Here is a 19372-nt window from a genome sequence, read left to right on the forward strand (position 1 = left end):
ATTTTTTGCTTTTTTAGATTCTGCCTTCCTTCCTATTCACATGTATTACTCACACTTTCTCCTTTCCTTCTACCTTTCTCTTCTTGCTATTTTCTTCCTTTCCATCCTGTTGGTCTGAAATGGTATCCTCTTCTCAGCTACTAGTTTTCTCTTTTCAGCTATTAGTTTTCTCTTTTTCTCTTTAAGAGAGCAAGAAAACAATAACAAAGAGGAATGATTTAAATGATGTACACAATTCTGCCCAACAACCCACTCAATAAGCATATGCCCCTAAGGGGTCATGTGACTGGAGACATCAATCTACTGTTCCTTCCATTGGTTACATGCACTGTTCCTTCAGTTGGCTGAAGTACCCCAGTGGTACTGAAAGCACGCACATCTTGCTGCATTGAGTGCATTTTTAATACAATATCAGCTACAAGCCAGCTACTTCCCCAGGGCTCAATTTAAGAAACAGCGAGGTGGCACATGTCTATAGTCCCAGCTACCTGGGAGGCTGAGGCAGGAGGACTGCTTGAACCCAATAGGTCTAGACCAGTCTGGAGAAAATAGAAAGACCTCATCTCAAAAAAAGAAAAGAAAAGAAACAGGAATTTGCTTCACTGGAGAAAAACTGAGATGGAATATGGCCTCCTCTCTTGTGCTGTCCAGAGGTTTTAAAGAGTAATTTTGATTAAATGTGTTTCATGTACACTGACTCCTCTCTATGTTACTCCACTGTAATGCTTGGCTTATGCCATCCCTCTATAGGTTTGAATTAGCCACAATAACACTTTAGAGGCCTGGGCCAGTTCTAAGTATTATGGCTCTATAAGGCCTAGAACAGTGTCTCTTTCATAAAGGGTGATCCACAGAGCAAACCTGGATGCAGATTTTTGGGCTGGGTAGTATTATAATGCTGGGTGTTTAGCAAAGAATACAATAGATAAGGTTACATTCTAGGAAGGGAAGCAAAACAAAACAAAAACAAAACAAAACAAAACAAAAACAAAACAATTCCCCATCAATAAAGTTATTATATAGTGATAATTGGTATAATTAAAGTAATAAAAACTATTTTGATATGTAGAATCACTGAGGGACTACTTTTGATTGGTGGTTATGAGCTGACATTTAAGTTGAGACCCGAACCATGAAAAAGAGCGTATTTTGAGCAAAGGGAAGAGTTAGTACAGGACAGGAACGACTGTGTATGTTTAAGGAAGGAAGGGTAGTTGCAGCACAGTAAGTGATAGTGGAGTAAGTCAGAAACGTAGAAAAGGCCAGATCACAAATGGTCCTATCAGTCAGTGATGGAAGACATTTGAAGGGCTTTATATAGTGGAGTGATATTATCTGATTTATGCTTTAAACAGATCACTCTAGCTCTTCTGAGGAGAAAGTATTTGTAGTAGATTAGAATATAAGCAGGGAGACCAGTAAAGATTTTCGCAGTAGACTGAGTGAAAAATGATGGTGGTCTGATTAGGGTGGTGGCAATGGAGATGAAGAGAAACAGAATGATTTAGAACACATTTTGGAGGTGGAGTCAACAGGACTTGCTACGGGATTTGACATAGAATCTTTGTCCATATAGCCTGGGAATCTGAATTTAAACAAACACCTCTAGTAATTCTTATGCCATTCTTGAATTTGGGAACCACTGACCTAAATGACTGAATGTTAGTTTGACCTAGACAAGATTCAGACAGGCGTGAGTAACTTCAAATATCTGAAGTGCTATAACATGAAAGACAGCACAGGGTAGAACATTCACATTTACAGATGAAAGGATATGACTCTAGAATTTTTTTCAAAACAATCAGAAGTAGAGGAAATGAATCGTGGTTAAATAAAACAAGATTAGCCATGTATTGATAATTGTTGAAGCTGGGTGAGAGCTATATTGAGTTCACTGGACAACTGTCTACTTTTGAATGTGTTTGAAGATTTCCATAATATAAAGTTATATTTTAAAAAAATTAAGTTTCTATATAAACTTACAGCACTTTTCAAAGAGGGAGTAACAATAGCTAAATTCAAGGTTATTTTTATTTTGTTTTTTGAGATGGAGTCTCACTCTGTCATCCAGGCTGGAGTGCAGTGGTTCAATCTCAGGTCACTGCAACCTCCACCTCCCAGGTTCAAACTATTCTTCTGCCTCAGCCTCCCAAATAGCTGGGATTATAGGCGTGTACCACCACACCCAGCTCATTTTTATAATGTTAGCAGAGATGGGGTTTCACCACGTTGACCAGACTGGTCTCAAACTCCTGACCTCAGGTGATCCACCTGCCACGGCCTCCCAAAGTGCTGGGATTACAGGCGTGAGCTACCACGCTCGGCCTAAGGTTATTTTTAAATAAAGTAAATTCAGGCCAGGCGCGGTGGCTCATGCCTGTAATCCCAGCACTTTGGGAGGCCGAGGTGGGTGGATCATTTGAGGTCAGATGTTCAAGACCAGCCTGGCCAACATGGTGAAACCCCGCCTCTACAAAAAATACAAAACTTAGCCAGCATAGTGGTGGGCACCTGTAGTCCCAGCTACTAGGGAGGCTGAGACAGAAGAATCACTTGAACCCGGGAGGTGGAGGTTGCAGTGAGCTGAGATCATGTCACTGCACTCCAGCCTGGGCAAGAGAGTGAGACTCTGTCTCAAATAAATAAATAAATAAAAATAAATTCAAATAGTCATAAATGGGGAATTTCCTTTAATATGATCATTAATTTTATCTTTTACTTAATTGAAATTTTATTTTTTTAAAAAATTTGACATTGATATTATCTATAGAGTATATTTCATACTTGATGCCACACCACAGAATTGTAGCATTTCAGAATTAGAAGTCACCTTAAAACTAAATCTAGCCCAGGGTTTTCCAAACCATGTTCTTCAGAACAACAGCTTTCTATAGAGGTACCTGAAATACTTAGCTGAGGGAATAGACAGTCGAGTGGGTAATGCTCCACTTCTGATTTAGTCAGAACCACTCAACCCTTACTTGCTTTATATGTTAGGTGTTTTATAAATTTTCATTTGGGGGAAAAGGGTTCTTATGCTCTTCAAATGTGAAATCACTGAAATATCACAGATATTATATGATGCTTTCATCTGCCTTATGATATTCTCAGCACTTTGGGAAGCTGAGGTGGGAGGATCGCTTGAGCCCAGGAGTTTGAGACCAGCCTGGGCAACATAGTGAGATCCCATCTTATTATTACTATTATTATTATTTTTTAACTTTTTTTTTCTAAAAAAAGAAAATGAGACAAAAGCAAGAGCAGGACGCAAACAGAAAGATGTAATCCCTTGTCCATCTTCCAGCCTTCCAGTCTCCCTCCAATGCTCTCTATTGGTGGACTCTAAAAGAGCACCTGTGGCAAAGGGGAAATGTGATTTACAGAGCCCCAGGCCCAGCATTGCAAAAAAGGACAAAAGGATCAACACAAAGCTGAGAGACAATAGCTTAATCACTGGTAAAACCATAATGCCATTATCACGCCTAAAAAATACTAATAGAAATTCTATAATGTTCAATAATATTGACATTTTCCTGATGGCTTTAACATTTTTTATAGTTTATTTATTTAAGTCAGGATCTAAATAATGTCCATACATTGCTATTGGTAAGACCTCTTTTTAATGGGAAGGAAAAAAAAAACCCTGTAGAGGGATGACGGAGAGGAACTCACTTTCACAGAAAAGAAAGGTCAGGAAGGCATCTCTGACATAATAAAATCCCCATTGAAGAAAGAAACCAGCAAATTAATGAATCTGAGAAGAATTTATGTCTGAACTTCAACCATGGTGCATATGAGATACTTTTGGTCAAAGAGTGCAAGTATCCTTGCCCATGCCTTATTCAAATACCTGAAAAAGTTAAACTAAAATCAAAGCTAGTGATAAAGTGGAAGAATATATAATGGAAATCTGACAAAAAATTAAATGTTCAGATCATTTATAAAGTCAATATCCTATGTGTCCGCACTATGCCCCTTAAGAAATTTAAGATCTGCTGGCCGGGCACGGTGGCTCACACCTGTAACCCCAGTACTTTGGGAGGCCGAGGCAGGTGGATTGCTTGAGCTCAGAAGTTCGAGACCAGCCTGGGCAACATGGTGAAACCCCGTCTCTACTAAAATACAAAAAGAAAAAAAAATTAGCTAGGCGTGGTGGCGTCCACCTGTAGTCCCAGCTACTTGGGAGGCTGAGGCAGGAGACTTGCTTGAACCTAGGAGGCAGAGGTTGCAGTGAGCCAAGATCATGCCACTGCACTCCAGCCTGGGTGACAGAGTGAGACTCCGTCTCAAAAAGAAGAAAAAGAAATTTAAGATCTGCTGTAAGGCTTTCATAGAGAAATACTTTTGAAAGTTAAAGTCTTTATTGTAAAATTGAATTGTCTTCTTAAAATATTTTTTTTGAGGCTGTGGTTGTCTCGGTATAGGGAGGGAGATTTGAAGTAAAGCAACTCCCCTCCCTTCTCTCTCCCTACTGTTGCATCAGTAGTTTTGGTGGCCAAGAAAAATCTTATTCAGGATAACAGTAGATGCAAATGGCTCTAGCATGTTTCTACAAATAAAAAAAATAACATGGAGAAGCCCATCACTGATTTTTTATTCTATTCAGTGTTATTGTGGTGGTATGTGATTTCTCCTTCTGTTTCTGAGTTGTAAGTACGATACAGTACACAAGGAAGAGACCTCCAAGTTGACACTGAGGCAGAAAAACTTTGCCTTTCATTAACCAACACATAGGTAAAGGCCTCTTCTATTAGAGAAAGAAATTAAAAGAAGTATCTAGTAAGAGTTTTTCAAGCAAGGTTGATTTGAAGCTTTGAAGCATCTAGAGCCATGGGAGGTTATCTCTAAAAACGGGAGATTCAGGATGTGGTAATGCTATTCAAAACTGAGAAAAGAGCACAGTAAAGGAGACTGGTGAGAATACACTTAGATGTGTGCATTCCTTAAATAAAATTCTAAATTTTTGAAAATATAATTAATGACTACTAAATATGGATAGTTTTAAAGTATAGGTTGTTTTTTTTTTTTTTACAAAAAGATAAATGATCAGAAGAGTCCCCATAATCATGTCTAAGGAGCAACCAGGGTTTTAAACCAAATGCAACCATTCATTTGGTAGAAACATGCTAATCTTTGCCATAATACTTGGAAGAAATAAAACCTTTGGAGTGACATCCTGGCAAACCCAAACTTAAAACTGAAGACCAAAGTCAAACAATATTAGATTAGGAACAATGATTTCAAGTTGCTATTTTACAAATTTTATAGCAACATCTACACTTTGGAACCTAAATGAAAGCAAATTGAATGTGTCCACCAGTTCTCACCTGTACCTCCATATTTGTCAGCCATGTTAATATCTATGTCCGATTTTAAGCTCAGCATAGTTCTAAGGACATCATCACTGCCTTTGCCAGCTGCCCACATAAAGGATGTTCTTCCTTCCAGGTCTGAATCATCTTTCACTGAAGGATGTTTTAAAAACACTTTAACCGTTTCCTGTAAGAAAACTTGATTTAAAAAATGGAGACAAAACAGTAGTATTTTCTGTGGTAATAAAGTCATATAATAATATGTGAATTCCATTAAGAAGCAAAGCATTTTCCCCTTGCTTTTGAATCAAATTAAATTATCTTTTTATTAATGACAGAACTACAATTTCCATCGAAGATAACAATCCTCTGTCCTTACAAATTAGTTGTAGTGTCCGTAACACTTCATAAACATAACCTAACTCTCCCATTCAACATCCTCAAAATGGAAAATAATCATCTTCAATCAAGCTTGGAAACTTTATAGGTCATCGTTTGAGTGAGAGTTAGAAAACTCAGAAGTATTCAGTGTTTTATTTATTAATGACCAAAATTTAAATCTTTCTTTCTGCTTTGTTCTCTTTTCTTCTCCATCCTTTTTCTTTCTTTCTTTCTTTCCTTCTTTTCTTTTTTCTTTTTTTTTTTTTTGAGAGGGAGTCTTACTCTGTTGCCCAGGTTGGAGTGCAGTGGTGCAATCTCGGCTCACTGCAACCTCTGCCTCCCAGGTTCAAGTGATTCTCCTGCCTCAGCCTCCCAAGTAGCTGAGTGTCACCACACCCGGCTAATTTTTGTATTATTAGTAGAGATGGGGTTTTACCATGTTGGCAAAGCTGGTCTTGAACTCCTGACCTCAAGTGATCCATCCATCTTGGCCTCCCAAAGTGCTGGAATTACAGGCATGAGCCACTGTACCTGGCCCATAAAATACATGTTTTCTTGGACATTTTACATGAGATCCATCTATTCAGGCATGCCTCCAGAGAAGGTTCTGCATTCTCTCACTGTGTTTTTTGTTTGTTTGCTTTTGCCTTAAATCCAGAACAAACTGGAACTATGTGATTAGTTACTAAACATTTTTGAAATGGTTAATGCATTTATTGAATACTGATTGATGGTTACTGAGAAATGCAGTGCTGAATTCATTAAAACAAATATTTATTCAGCAATTCCTTTATTACTGAATTGTCCTTCTTCTATGGAATCATACAAAAATTAGGACTGGGCCGGGTGCAGTGGCTCACGCCTGTAATCCCAGCACTTTGGGAGGCTGAGGTGGGTGGATCACAAGGTCAGGAGATTGACAGCATCCTGGCCAACATGGTGAAACCCCGTCTCTACTAAAATATAAAAAAAATTAGCCAGGTATGGTGGCACATGCCTGTAGTCCCAGCTACTCGGGAGGTTGAGGCAGGGGAATTGATTGAACCCGGGAGACGGAGGTTGCAGTGAGCCGAGATTGCATCATTGCACTCCAGCCTGGGCAACAGAGTGAGACTCCATCTCAAACAAAAACAAAAACAAAACAAAAACAAAAACAAAAAATTAGGACCCTTGACAATTCTATTAGTGCCTGACAATTTTAATGGGGGTTAATATTCCAGCATTTTAAATTGCCTCTTTATTCTGAACTCAGACTCACATAAACTTTAGAAAGATCATAGAAACTTTTGATTGAATGGAGGTAAAAGAGTTTCAGACAAAAAGTGCTGGAGGCTGTGATCTGATCAAAAATGTATAAAATGTTGACTCTCAGTATTTTATAGAAAGAAGAATTCAAGGGCTCATCTAATCCAGTTCCTTATTTTACAGATGAAGAAATGTAGGTTCCAAGGTCATATAAATATTGGTGGCAGATAAAGGAAGAATCCAGGGTTAAATCACAGCACTCCTTCCACAGCATCACACACTGCTTTCTACTTTTAAGACTATTTGTTGAGTTACTGAGGTAAAAGTTTGTGATTTTTTGCTTTGTTTTCTTTTACTAATTTGCAAACATTTCTTTGCTGAGTATGTTTTTACTTAATGATGAATGTTTACAGGGCTCTGTGTGTGTAGGGGAATGTGTCTGCATTTTTCAAGGAACGAGTTGTAATTTCTTGTCAGTTAATAGAGGACAAGGAGATCAAGGGACTTGAAACTGAGCTTATATAATTTGTATAATTATTAAAAATCAACTCTGGAATTGACAGATTATCCAACAAAATATTTCTTTGAATACAATTATTATATTATTATATTATTGAGTCATTATAAAGAATAATGTTCTACCATTCTTTCTTGTTTCCATTAGCACACCTATTTAATTATTGGTGTCTGTATATATATATTAAATTTGGAGTCTAAATTTTGGGTTCAAGACCATGAGCAAGTCATTTAATCTCATGGAACCTTGTTTTGTTTTGTTTTGTTTTCTGTAAACAGGGGATAACATGACTTATCTAATAGCCTTGTGTTGATTTATGGGTTAAGCTGTGATTTCCATAGATTGACTAGACTGGGTCCGGTTAATTTCCTATCTATTTGTAATAAGAAAAAGCTTCTCCTAAAATACTGCTTTGTTAGGTGATAATAGATAATGATTTGTCAAAACTCTAGGTGGTAAATTGAATAAGTTATTAGGAATACAAGAAGCAAGGATTATAGGAATAGTTGTTCTGGATACCAGAGTAGGAAGTGTGTGAAGATAAGATATTTTAGAGATCTGAGTATTTAATAGAGCATTTGGAGAGGTCACAAAGATGAAATTATACTATGCTTGATGATAGTATTATTTATTTATTTATTTATTTTTGAGATGAAGTCTTGCTCTGTCGCCCAGGCTGGAGTGCAGTGGCGCTATCCTGGCTCATTGCAACCTCCGCCTCCTAGGTTCAAGTGATTCTTCTGCCTCAGCTTCCCAAGTAGCTGAGACTACAGGTGCCAGCCACCTCGCCCGGCTAATTTTTGTATTTTTAGTAGAAACGGGGTTTCCACCATGTTGGCCAGGCTGTTCTCGAACTCCAGACCTTAGGTGATCTGCCCATCTCTGCCTCCCAAAGTGCTGGGATTACAGGTGTGAGCTACTGTGTCCGGCCTGATAGTATTATTATAATTTGATGAAACGAAGGGTTTCACTATGCATACCCATGTAGAAGGCAGCAAAATCTGTTTTAACATGTGCATCCTTGGATGAATCTGGTTCTTGATGGCCATTATACTCAGGAAGCTGAAGTAGCCTAGACACTATCATGTTGCGGGGTGGACTGGGGACATAATGGATGAGAAAGTGGAGGGGAAGAACTATGAATACTATTCAGTATTTTTGGAAATAATTCGTTTTTGCATTCTCAGACGTATAATATACATAATTATCAACACTAGTAGTAATGAGAGCACATTCTATTTCTTGAGTACCTGCTCTATGCTAAGGTATACAGCAGGCACTTGTCATAAATTTTCTCTAATCTTTACAACAATCCTGGAAGAAAAGGTATAATTATCCTCATCTTACATATGAAGAAACTAAGATTAAGAAACTTGTGTAAGGTAATACAGTTTAGCAAACTGCACAGACGATTCTAGCCGAGATTGTTCTAGTTCCAAAGCCTTGCCACACTGCTTTAAGGACAATTACACGTGGCTGAACACTAAGATGTTCTTAGTGCTATAAAAGTAATATAAAGATGAAGTATTCTTACAGTAAAGTAAAATGTTATGCTTAACATTAAAATAAAATCTGTATAAAACTTCAGATGTGACTAACAACTTAAAAAAACCTCAGACTATCACTTGCATCACAGAGTGAACAGCATGAACCATTGTTAAAAGATAATTGCTACATAAAAACAGACAAATGAGTCTAAGTAAATCTGGGCAAAGCTGAATAAGATCAGGGATTGTATCAATGTCAATTTCCTGTTTATGATATTGTATTGGATGTTATCATTAGAGTGAATTAGGTGTAGGAGTGCAAAAAGCTTATTGGAAAAATAAATAAATAAATAAATAAATAAAAACAGAGTGAACTAGGTGAAGGGTACATGCAATCTTGTTGTATTATTTCCTACAACTACATATGAATCTACAATTATATAAAAATAACAATTTTCACTAAGAAAAAAGAGCATTGTCTTGTTTTACTTACAGCAAAGTTACTCTGAGCAGCATAGTGCAAAGGTGTGGCTCCTTGGCTGTCAGATGGGATAGTTCCAGACTTATTTCTTTCTAAAAGAAGATGGACAATCTGTGCATGGCCTGAGAAAAGACACAAAAAGGTAATTATCACTTATAAAGCATGTTAATTAATTTATAATCTATTTAAATGAAAAAGATAAGAAAAATCACTAACATAATACAGCATTCACAACGGTTTCTGAACAGCAGCCCCCAATGCAGCCTCTTCTAACTTCTCACTAACATATTAATATGAGGTAGAACAGAATGAAAACTTACTAAAAACTTAATGCTTCCATCAGGTAGGAATGAATTAAGTATAATTGCCAGGCTGAGAAAAAACTATATTAGGTATCACCTCATTGCATTCCCTGGCTTCACTTTATAAAGCTGCCTAAAGCAAAGGAGGGGAAGGTGTTTTAGAGCCAAGCCCTCTTAGCCTTCACTGCTCCTACTCTCAAGGTTCCATTGCCCAACCAAACAGAACTGCATAACTGTTCTCTTCTATTCAGGTGGACAAACTATAACACAACCTCTTCTATCTCTGAGGCTTCCCATCCCTATATTCTCCTTTCCACAATCTTTTATTATATTTATATTTTATAACATCTAGGCAGTGATTTCAAATCTCAGAAAACAAGTGGGCAGGCATGATAAGGCAGCGATGAAGACAATGTAGTGCATTCTGGAGGATGTGATCTCCACAAGTGAAGAGCTGTAGAAAATATTAAAAAATGAATAAACCTGGTAGTAGCATACATAGGAAACCTGAAATTTCATACACTCTATTGCTTTCAGATATTGGAGAATGAAGAAGATGCCCCATTAGCAGAGCAAGGATATACTGCATAAAAGCCAAGCAGAGGAAAGTAATTTGAGTGGAAATTGTGTTCATCTATCTGCTCTCCAGAGGTGGTCTAAGATGGAGTTCTCCATAACACAAATGTGGGATTAAAGACAATCTTTGCCACATAGTTACTCTGAACACATATCATTTTGTATGAGAAATAAAGGGAAAAATTCAGTAAGGACTACAAAAAAACATACTATAGGAAAGTGAAAAAGAAACACTGTCAGGAAGATAAGCAGCATACCTCTGAAAATGATCTACAGAAGGATCCAGAGGAAAATTTCAGGAAACTGGTATCCTCGACTTAGTGCAAAAAGAGTGGCTTCTATGAAACAGAAACAGAGTATTCTAAGAAGAAAACAGAGTGAAATGAAAAAGTAATGGAAGGAAGTTAAAAGGAAATGAAATGAGATAAAAAGAAATATAGGTAAGACAAGGAAATAAAAATATAACCCAAAATACAATCTATATAGGAGGCAGAAAGAAAGCAAAACTTATAGAACAAAAAGTCAATTTAGTTACATGGAGACAAATTTGCCAAGTAAGCCCAGAATCCAGAAGAAAAATAAAAAGGGATGTAAGATGAAATCTGAATAATAATTCTAAATCTGGCGATAAAAGTGAGTGCACATATAAACATCATTTTAAAAAAAGATAATGTGTAATTTAAAAACTAAGATCAAGATTATAATAATTAGGGGGAAATCTCAGATTACATTAACAAGTACTAAAAGAGTGATGAGTATCTGTGCTAAATTTTTTGTCTTAAATAGGTGGGAATCAATAGATGCATTTTTGCTCTTGACTCTGATTCAGGCTTTAAAAAGTTTTTGATAAATTTAAAAGTAGCCACTCCTAAACCCTCCTAAAACATTAGGCAATTCAAAATCAAATAACAACATCAAATCTAATCCATATACCGAAGAGCAGAAAGCAAAGGAAACAGGAAACAAAACAAAACAAAACGTTAAACTGAAAACACTAAGAATAGAAAGATAGCAGGAAAAAAAAAGACCTGATTATTTATCTTATAACAATGACTATTAATGGGTAAAACTCCTTCATTGAAAGAGAAAGACTCTCAGATTGACTCCACACACAAAAAACCCCAACATACACATAAAACATACACATATATACACTCTCTCATCTATAAAAGTGATCTTCAAAAAGGTTAAGTAAAAGGCATTTCAGGAAAATATAAAGAAAAAAACTCAAATATCATAGTATTAGCACAAACATAAAATTAAAGCCCTCCTCCCCAAAAATATAGGCGCTGAATGTGAAAAGAGGTTTATGTTACATTCACATGTTGTCACTAAATGTGAGTTACTTTTATAACAAAAATTTAAAGTGAAGATATGATGTTGAAATTAAAACTAATATTTAACATAAAATAAATTTATATTACTATAATTTAGTTTATAAAACAATGCAACATATCAGTTAGAAATCAAAATAATTAACTAGGAGTTGGGAGTAAACAGTGGAAGGGAAGGCACAGAAATATTCCTATACTTATGCAGTTCCTTCTACTGTTGATCCTTTGAGTCACGTACCTAATAAAGCTGCCCAGTGCAGTGGGGTTCGAAATAAGTTATCATAAGACGTTATATTGCAGCTTTCATATGAGGTCAAGACATCAACCACGGTCACATTCCCATCAGCAACTGCAAAGTGAAGAGGAGTTCGACCCTCGTAGTCTTGCCAGTTCAGTAAAGACTCTGTTGGAGCAGCATCCTGATTTGAAGGAACCAGAGACTTCAGACATACATGGAATCCTCAATAAATTACATTTGGTGTAAGTATTTTTTTCTTTATTTCTTTTTTAGAGACAGGGTCTTGTTCTGTCACCCAGGTTGGAGTACAGTGGCATGATCACAGCTCACTGCAGCCTCAAACTCCTGGGCTCAAGCAATCCTGCCTCAGCTTCCCAAGTAGCTGGGACTACAGGCACACCCCACCACACCTGGCTAATTTTTGCGTTTTTTGTAGAGATGGGGTTTTGCCATGTTTCTCAGGCTGGTCTTGAATTCCTAGGCTCAAGCAATTCTCCTACCTCAGCCTCCCAAAATGCTGGGATTATGGTGTGAGTCACTGTGCCCAGCCTGGCACAGGAATTAACTGAGGAATTTTCGAAATAAGACCTCTACATTATCTCTCAGCACAAGTGATAAATCATGGAAAAGGTACAAAGTCTAAATCTTTAAAAAATTATTTTCATATTTAATTATAAAAAGTACAGAAAATAATATAACCATTACATACTGATTATCTAGATTAAAAAGGTGTCAACATTTTGCCAGATATGCTTTTGTTTCTGTTATCATTCAACTAAAGATGTATGTTTTTATACTTTTGTATATATGTATGTATCCATAAACAATATATAAATTTTGTATGTGTGTTTTCAAATGTTTACATTATGGCAACGGACATGTATCCTTTGGCAATTCTTTCTCTCAACACTATACCTTGGATATCTATGTTGGTAATAGTTCAATTATTGAGGTGGTTGAATAAACCACAATATAGTTATCTATTTTCCTACTGAGGAACATTTAGGCTATTCCCATTTTTTTTCACTATTACAGACAATGCTGCAATTAATGTTTCATTTACATATCCCTTGTAGCACATGTGTGAGATTTTTCCATAGGCTAGACAGCTAGAAGGGGAACTGCTGGGGTGAAGGATATCTTCAAACAGGTATTATCACATCACTCTCCAAATGGTCTTACCAATTAACACTCTCATGACAATATGTAAAAGTTTTTATTTCCCTACATGCTGGCAGAAATTAATCATTTGGTATTATCAAGCTTACTGCATTTTTCCCTTATGGTTATGAAAGACATTTCACTGCTATTTTAACTTGTAGTTCATTTATGAATGGGGTTGAGATTTTTTAATCATGTGTTTATTAGTGAGTTCACAATGTTAATTAATTTTTCTACTGGATCTTTATAGCAAGCATTATCAAAATTACCAGGCAGATTTGAAAAAGAACCAAATAGAACTTTTAGAAGTGAAAAATGTAATCACAAAGATTAACAGTTCAATGGATAGGGTAAACAACAGGTTGGACTTATTTGAAGAAAAACTTAGTAAACTGGAAGACAGATCTGATGTCATTACCTAGGACGCAACAGAAAGAGACAAGGAGATGAGAATATAAAAGAGAAGTTAAAAGACATGGAGGATTAGATAAAAAGCCTTAAAAGATATATAACTGGAGACCCTAAAGGCAAGAGTAAAGGGAATGAAGGAGAGGTGATATTTAAAGATAACAGCTATATATGTTTGGCAGAACTGAGATGCAATAATCAGAATGTATACCAAACAGGATTTTTTAAAAAGGCCACACCTAGACACACTGTAGTAAAACTGTAGAATGCCAAACAAAGAGCAAAATGTAAAAGCAGCCTGAGAGAAAAGATACATCATGTATAAAGGAATGACAGACCAATAACAGACTCCTTAAGAGCAATAATAAAAGGCAGAAAGTAGCAAAATAATATGCTGAAAGAGCTGAGAAAAATAGATTCCTAGGACTGTGTACACAGGATAATCATTTTTTTTTCAAGAGGCATACATTCTTAACAATTAAAAAGGAGAGTTGGCTGGGGGTGGTGGCTCATGCCTGTAATCCCAGCACTTTGGGAGGCTGACGTAGGTGGATCACTTGAGGCCAAGAGTTCAAAACCAGTCTGGCCAACATGGTGAAACCCCGTCTCTACTAAAAATATAAAAATTAGCTGTGCGTGGTGGCATGTGCCTGTAGTCCCAGCTACTCAGGAGGATGAAGCAGGAGAATCACTTGAACCCAGGATGCAGAGGTTGCAGTGAGCTGAGATCACATCACTGCACTCCAGCCTGGGAGACAGCCCAAGGCTCTGTCCCAAAAAAACTAAAAACAAACAAACAAAAAACCAGAGAGAGTTGACCACCGAAAGATCTATACTAAAGGGAGTCAAGAGGACAACTCAGCAAGATGGCCAAATAGGAACAGCTCTGGTCTGCAGCTCCCAGTGAGACCAATGCAGAAGGTGAGTGATTTCTGCATTTCCAACTGAGGTGCCCAGTTCATCTCATTGGGACTGGTTAGACAGTGGGTGCAGCCCACAGACGGTGAGCAGAAGCAGGGTAGGGCATCGCCTCACCTGGGAAACACAAAGGATCAGGGAACTCCCTCCCCTAGTCAGGGGAAGCCGTGATGCACAGTGCCAGCAGGGACGGTATCTGGCCCAGATACTACACTTTTTTCACGGTTTTTAGAACCTTCAGACTAGGAGATTCCCTAGGGTGCCTACAGCACCAGGGCCCTAGGTTTCAAGCACAAAACTGGGTGGCCGTTTGGGCAGACACTGAGCTAGCTTCAGGAGTTCTTTTTTGTACCCCAGTGGCACCTGGAACCCCAGGGAAACAAAACCGTTCACTCCACTGGAAAGGGGGCTGAAGCCAGGGAGCCAAGTGGTTTTGCTCAGTGGGTCCCACCTCCCTGGAGCCCAGAAAGCTAAGATCCACTAGCTTGAAATTCTCGCTGCCAGCATAGCAGTCTGAAGTCAACCTGGGATGCCTGGGCGTGGTGGGGGGAGGGGTGTCACCATTACTGAGGCTTGAGTAGGCGGTTTTCCCCTCACAGTGTAAACAAAGCCTCCAAGAAGTTTGAACTGAGCGGAGCCCACCACAGCGCAGCAAAGCCGCTATAGCCAGACTGCCTTTCTAGATTCTTCCTCTCTGGGCAGGGCATCTCTGAAAGAAAGGCAGCAGTTCCTGTCAGGGGCTTATAGATAAAACTCCCATCTCCCTAGGACAGAGCACCTGGGGAAGGAGTGGCTGTGGGCACAGCTTCAGCAGACTTAAATATTCCTGCCTGCCAGCTCTGAAGAAAGCAGCAGATCTCCCAACAGAGTGCTTGAGCTCTGCTAAGGGAAAGACTGCCTCCCCAAGTGGGTCCCTGACTCCTGTGCCTCCTCACTGGGAGACACCTCCCAGCAGGGGTCGGCAGACACCTCATACAGGAGAGCCCCGGCTGGAATCTAGCAGGTGCCCATCTGGGACAAAGCATCCAGAGGAAAGAATAGGCAGCAATCTTTACTGTTCCGTAGCCTCTGCTGGTGATACCCACACAAACAGGGTCTGAAGTGGACTTCCAGCAAACTCCAGCAGACCCCTAGAAGAGAGGCCTGACTGTTAGAAGGAAAACTAACAAACAGAAAGCAATAATATCAACATCAACAAAAAGGACACCCACACAAAAATCCCATCCAAAGGTCATCAGCATCAAAGATCAAAGGTAGATAAATCCATGAAGATGAGGGAAAACCTGTGCAAAAATGCTGAAAATTCCAAAAACCAGAATGCCTCTTCTCCTCCAAAAGATCATAAGTCCTTGCCAGCAAAGGAACAAAAATGGACAGAGAATGAGTTTGATGAATTGACAGAAGAAGACTTCAGAAGGTGGGTAATAAAATCCTCCAAGCTAAAGGAGCATGTTCTAACCCAATGCAAGGAAGCTAAGAACCTTGATAAAAGATTACAGGAACTGCTAACTAGAATAACCAGTTTATAGAAGAACATAAATGACCTGATGGAGCTAAAAAACACAGCACAAGAACTTCGTGAAGCATACACAAGTATCAACAGCCGGATCGATCAAGTGGAGGAAAGGATATCAGAGACTGAAGATCAACTTAATGAAATAAAGCATGAAGGCAAGGTTAGAGAAAAAATAATGAAAAGGAATGAACAAAGCCTCCAAGAAATATGGGACTATTTCCCAAACCTATGCTGGTGTACCTGAAAGTGATGAGGAGAATGGAACCAAGTTGGAAAACACACTTCAGGATATTATCCAGGAGAACTTCCCTAATCTAGCAAGACAGGCCAATATTCAAATTCAGGAAATACAGAGAACACCATTAAGATGCTCCTCAAGAAGAGCAACCCCAAGACACATAATCATCAGATTCACCAAGGTTCAAATGAAGAAAAAAATGTTAAGGGGCACCAGACAGAAAGATCAGGTTACCCTTAAAGGGAAACCCATCAGACTAACAGCAGATCTCTCTGCAGAAACCCTACAAGCCAGAAGAGAGTGGGGGCCAATATTCAACATTCTTAAAGAAAAGAATTTTCAACTCAGAATTTCATATCCAGCCAAACTAAGCTTCATAAGTGAAGGAGAAATAAAATCCTTTACAGATAAGCAAATGCTGAGGGATTTTTGTCACCACCAGGCCTGCCTTACAAGAGTTCCTGCAGGAACCACTAAATATGGGAAGGAAAAACTGGTACCAGCCACTGCAAAGAGATACCAATATATAAAGACCAACCATACTATGAAGAAACTATCAACTAATGTATAAAATAACCAGCTAGCATCATGATAACAGGATCAAATTCACACATAACAATATTAACCATAAATGTAAATGGGCTAAATGCCCCAATTAAAAGACAAAGGCTGGCAAATTGGATAAAGAGTCAAGACCCACCAGCATGCTGAATTCAAGAGACCCATCTCATGTGCAAAGACACACACAGGCTCAAAATAAACGGATGGAGGAAGATTTACCAAGCAAATGGAAAGAAAAAAAAAAAAGCAGGGGTTGCAATCCTAGTCTCTGATAAAACAGACTTTAAACCAACAAAGATCAAAAAAGACAAAGAAGGGAATTCCTTAAAGTTAAAGGGATCAATGTAACAAGAAGAGCGAACTATCCTAAATATATATGCACCCAATACAGGAGCACCCAGATTCATAAAGCAAGTTCTTTGAGACCTACAAAGAGACTTACACTCCCACACAATAATAGTGGGATACTTTAACACCCCACTGTCAATATTAGATGGATCAACGCAACAGAAAATTAAGAAGGATATTCAGGACTTGAACTCAGCTATGGATCAAGTGGACCTAATAAACATCTACAGAACTCTCCACCCCAAATCAACAGAATATATATTCTTCTCAGTACCACATAGAACTTATTCTAAAATTGACCACGTAATTGGAAGTAAAACCTCCTCAGCAAATGTAAAAGAATGGAAATCATAACAGACAGTCTCTTAGACCACAGTGCAATCAAATTAGAACTCAGGATTAAGAAACTCACTCAAAACCGCACAACTACATGGAAACTGAACAACCTGCTCCTGAATGACTACTGAGCAAATAATGAAATGAAAGCAGAAATAAATAAGTTCTTTGAAACCAATGAGAACAAAGACACAACGTACCAGAATCTGTGGGACACAGCTAAAGCAGTGGTTAGAGGGAAATTTACAGCACTAAATGCCCACAGGACAAAGTAGGAAAGATCTAAAATTGACACCCTAACATCACAATTAAAACAAGTAGAGAATCAAGAGCAAACAAATTAAAAACCTAACAGAAAGCAAGAGATAACTAAGATCAGAGCAGTACTGAAGGAGACAGAAACACGAGAAATCCTTCAAAAAAATCAGTGAATCCAGGAGCTGGTTTTTTGAAAAGACTAACAAAATAGACCACTAGCCAGACTAATAAAGAAGAAAACAGAGAATTAAATAGACACAATAAAAAATGATATAGGGGATATCACCACTGACCCCACAGAAATACAAACTACCATCAGAGAATACTATAAACACTTCCATGCAAATAAACTGGAAAATCTACAAGAAATGGATAGATTCCTGGACACATACACCCTCCCAGGACTAAACCAGGAAGAAGTCGAATCCCTGAATAGACCAATAACAAGTTCTGAAATTGAGGCAGTAATTAATAGCCTACCAACCAATAAAAGTCCAGGACCAGATGGATTCACAGCCGAATTCTACCAGAGGTACAAAGAGGAGCTGGTACCATTCCTTCTGAAACTATTCCAAACAATAGAAAAAGAGGGAATCCTCCCTAACTCATTTTATGAGGCCAGCATCATCCTGACACCAAAACCTAGCAGAGACACAAGAAAAATAGAAAATTGTAGGCCAACATCCCTGATGAACATCAATGCGAAAATCCTCAATAAAATACTGGTAAACCGAAACCAGCAGCACATCAAAAAGCTTATCTACCACGATCAAGTCAGCTTCATCCCTGGGATGCAAGGCTGATTCAACATATGCAAATCAATAAATGTAATCCATCACATAAACAGAACCAATGACAAAAACCACATGATTATCTCAATAGATGCAGAAAAGGCCTTCGATAACATTCAACACCGCTTCATGCTAAAACCACTCAATAAATTAGGTATTGATGGAACATATCTAAAAATAATAAGAGCAATTTATGGCAAACCCACAGCCAATATCATAATGAATTGGCAAAAGCTGGAAGCATTCCCTTTTAAAACTGGCACAAGACAAGGATACCCTCTCTCACCACTCCTATTCAACATAGTATTGGAAGTCTGGCCAGGGCAATCAGGTAAGAGAAAGAAATAAAAGGTATTCAAACAGGAAGAGAGGAAGTCAAATTGTCTCTGTTTGCAGATGACATGATTGTGTATTTAGATAACCCCATCGTCTCAGCCCAGAAACTCCTTAGGCTGATAAGCAGCTTCAGCAAAGTCTCAGGATACAAAATCAATGTGCAAAACTCCCAAGCATTCCTATACACCAAAAACAGAAAAACAAAGAGCAAATCATGAGTGAACTCCCATTCACAATTGCTACAAAGAGAAATAAAATACCTAGGAATACAACTTACAAGGGATGTGAAGGACTTCTTCACATTGTAGTTCCCTGAAGGAGAACTATAAACCACTGTTCAAGGACATAAGAGAGGACACAAACAAATGGAAAAACATTCCACACTCATGGACAGGGAGAATCAATATCATGAAAATGGCCATACTGCCCAAAGTAATATATAAATTCAATGCTATTTCCATCAAGCTACCATTGACTTTCTTCACATAATTAGAAAAAAACTACTTTAAATTTCCTATGGAACAAAAAAAGAGCCTGTATAGCCAAGACAATCCTAAGCAAAAAGAAGAAAGCTGGAGGTATCAAGCTACCTGACTTCAAACTATAATACAAGGCTACAGTAAACAAA

The 19372-nt window shown here is 38.1% G+C and overlaps 1 protein-coding gene across 23 annotated transcripts in view; it reads right to left on the reverse strand.

Moving 5' to 3' along the window:
• Positions 1-19372, reverse strand: part of INVS (inversin) — a 201488-nt gene that overhangs the window by 48827 nt on the left and 133289 nt on the right. For all 23 annotated transcript variants that reach the window (XR_001720931.4, XM_016961338.4, XM_016961329.4 and 20 more), the window contains 3 exons: positions 11874-12054; positions 9436-9545; positions 5328-5499 (listed from right to left, as the gene is read on the reverse strand). Coding sequence is in view for 22 of the 23 variants with exons in the window: in XM_016961338.4 (XP_016816827.1) it covers positions 5328-5499; positions 9436-9545; positions 11874-12054 (463 nt within the window). In the remaining variant the exon portion in view is untranslated. The remainder of the gene's footprint in view (positions 1-5327; positions 5500-9435; positions 9546-11873; positions 12055-19372) is intronic.

The sequence above is a fragment of the Pan troglodytes genome, chromosome 11 (assembly GCF_028858775.2).
Source record: "Pan troglodytes isolate AG18354 chromosome 11, NHGRI_mPanTro3-v2.0_pri, whole genome shotgun sequence".
In the NCBI taxonomy this organism is placed as follows: Eukaryota; Metazoa; Chordata; class Mammalia; order Primates; family Hominidae; genus Pan; species Pan troglodytes.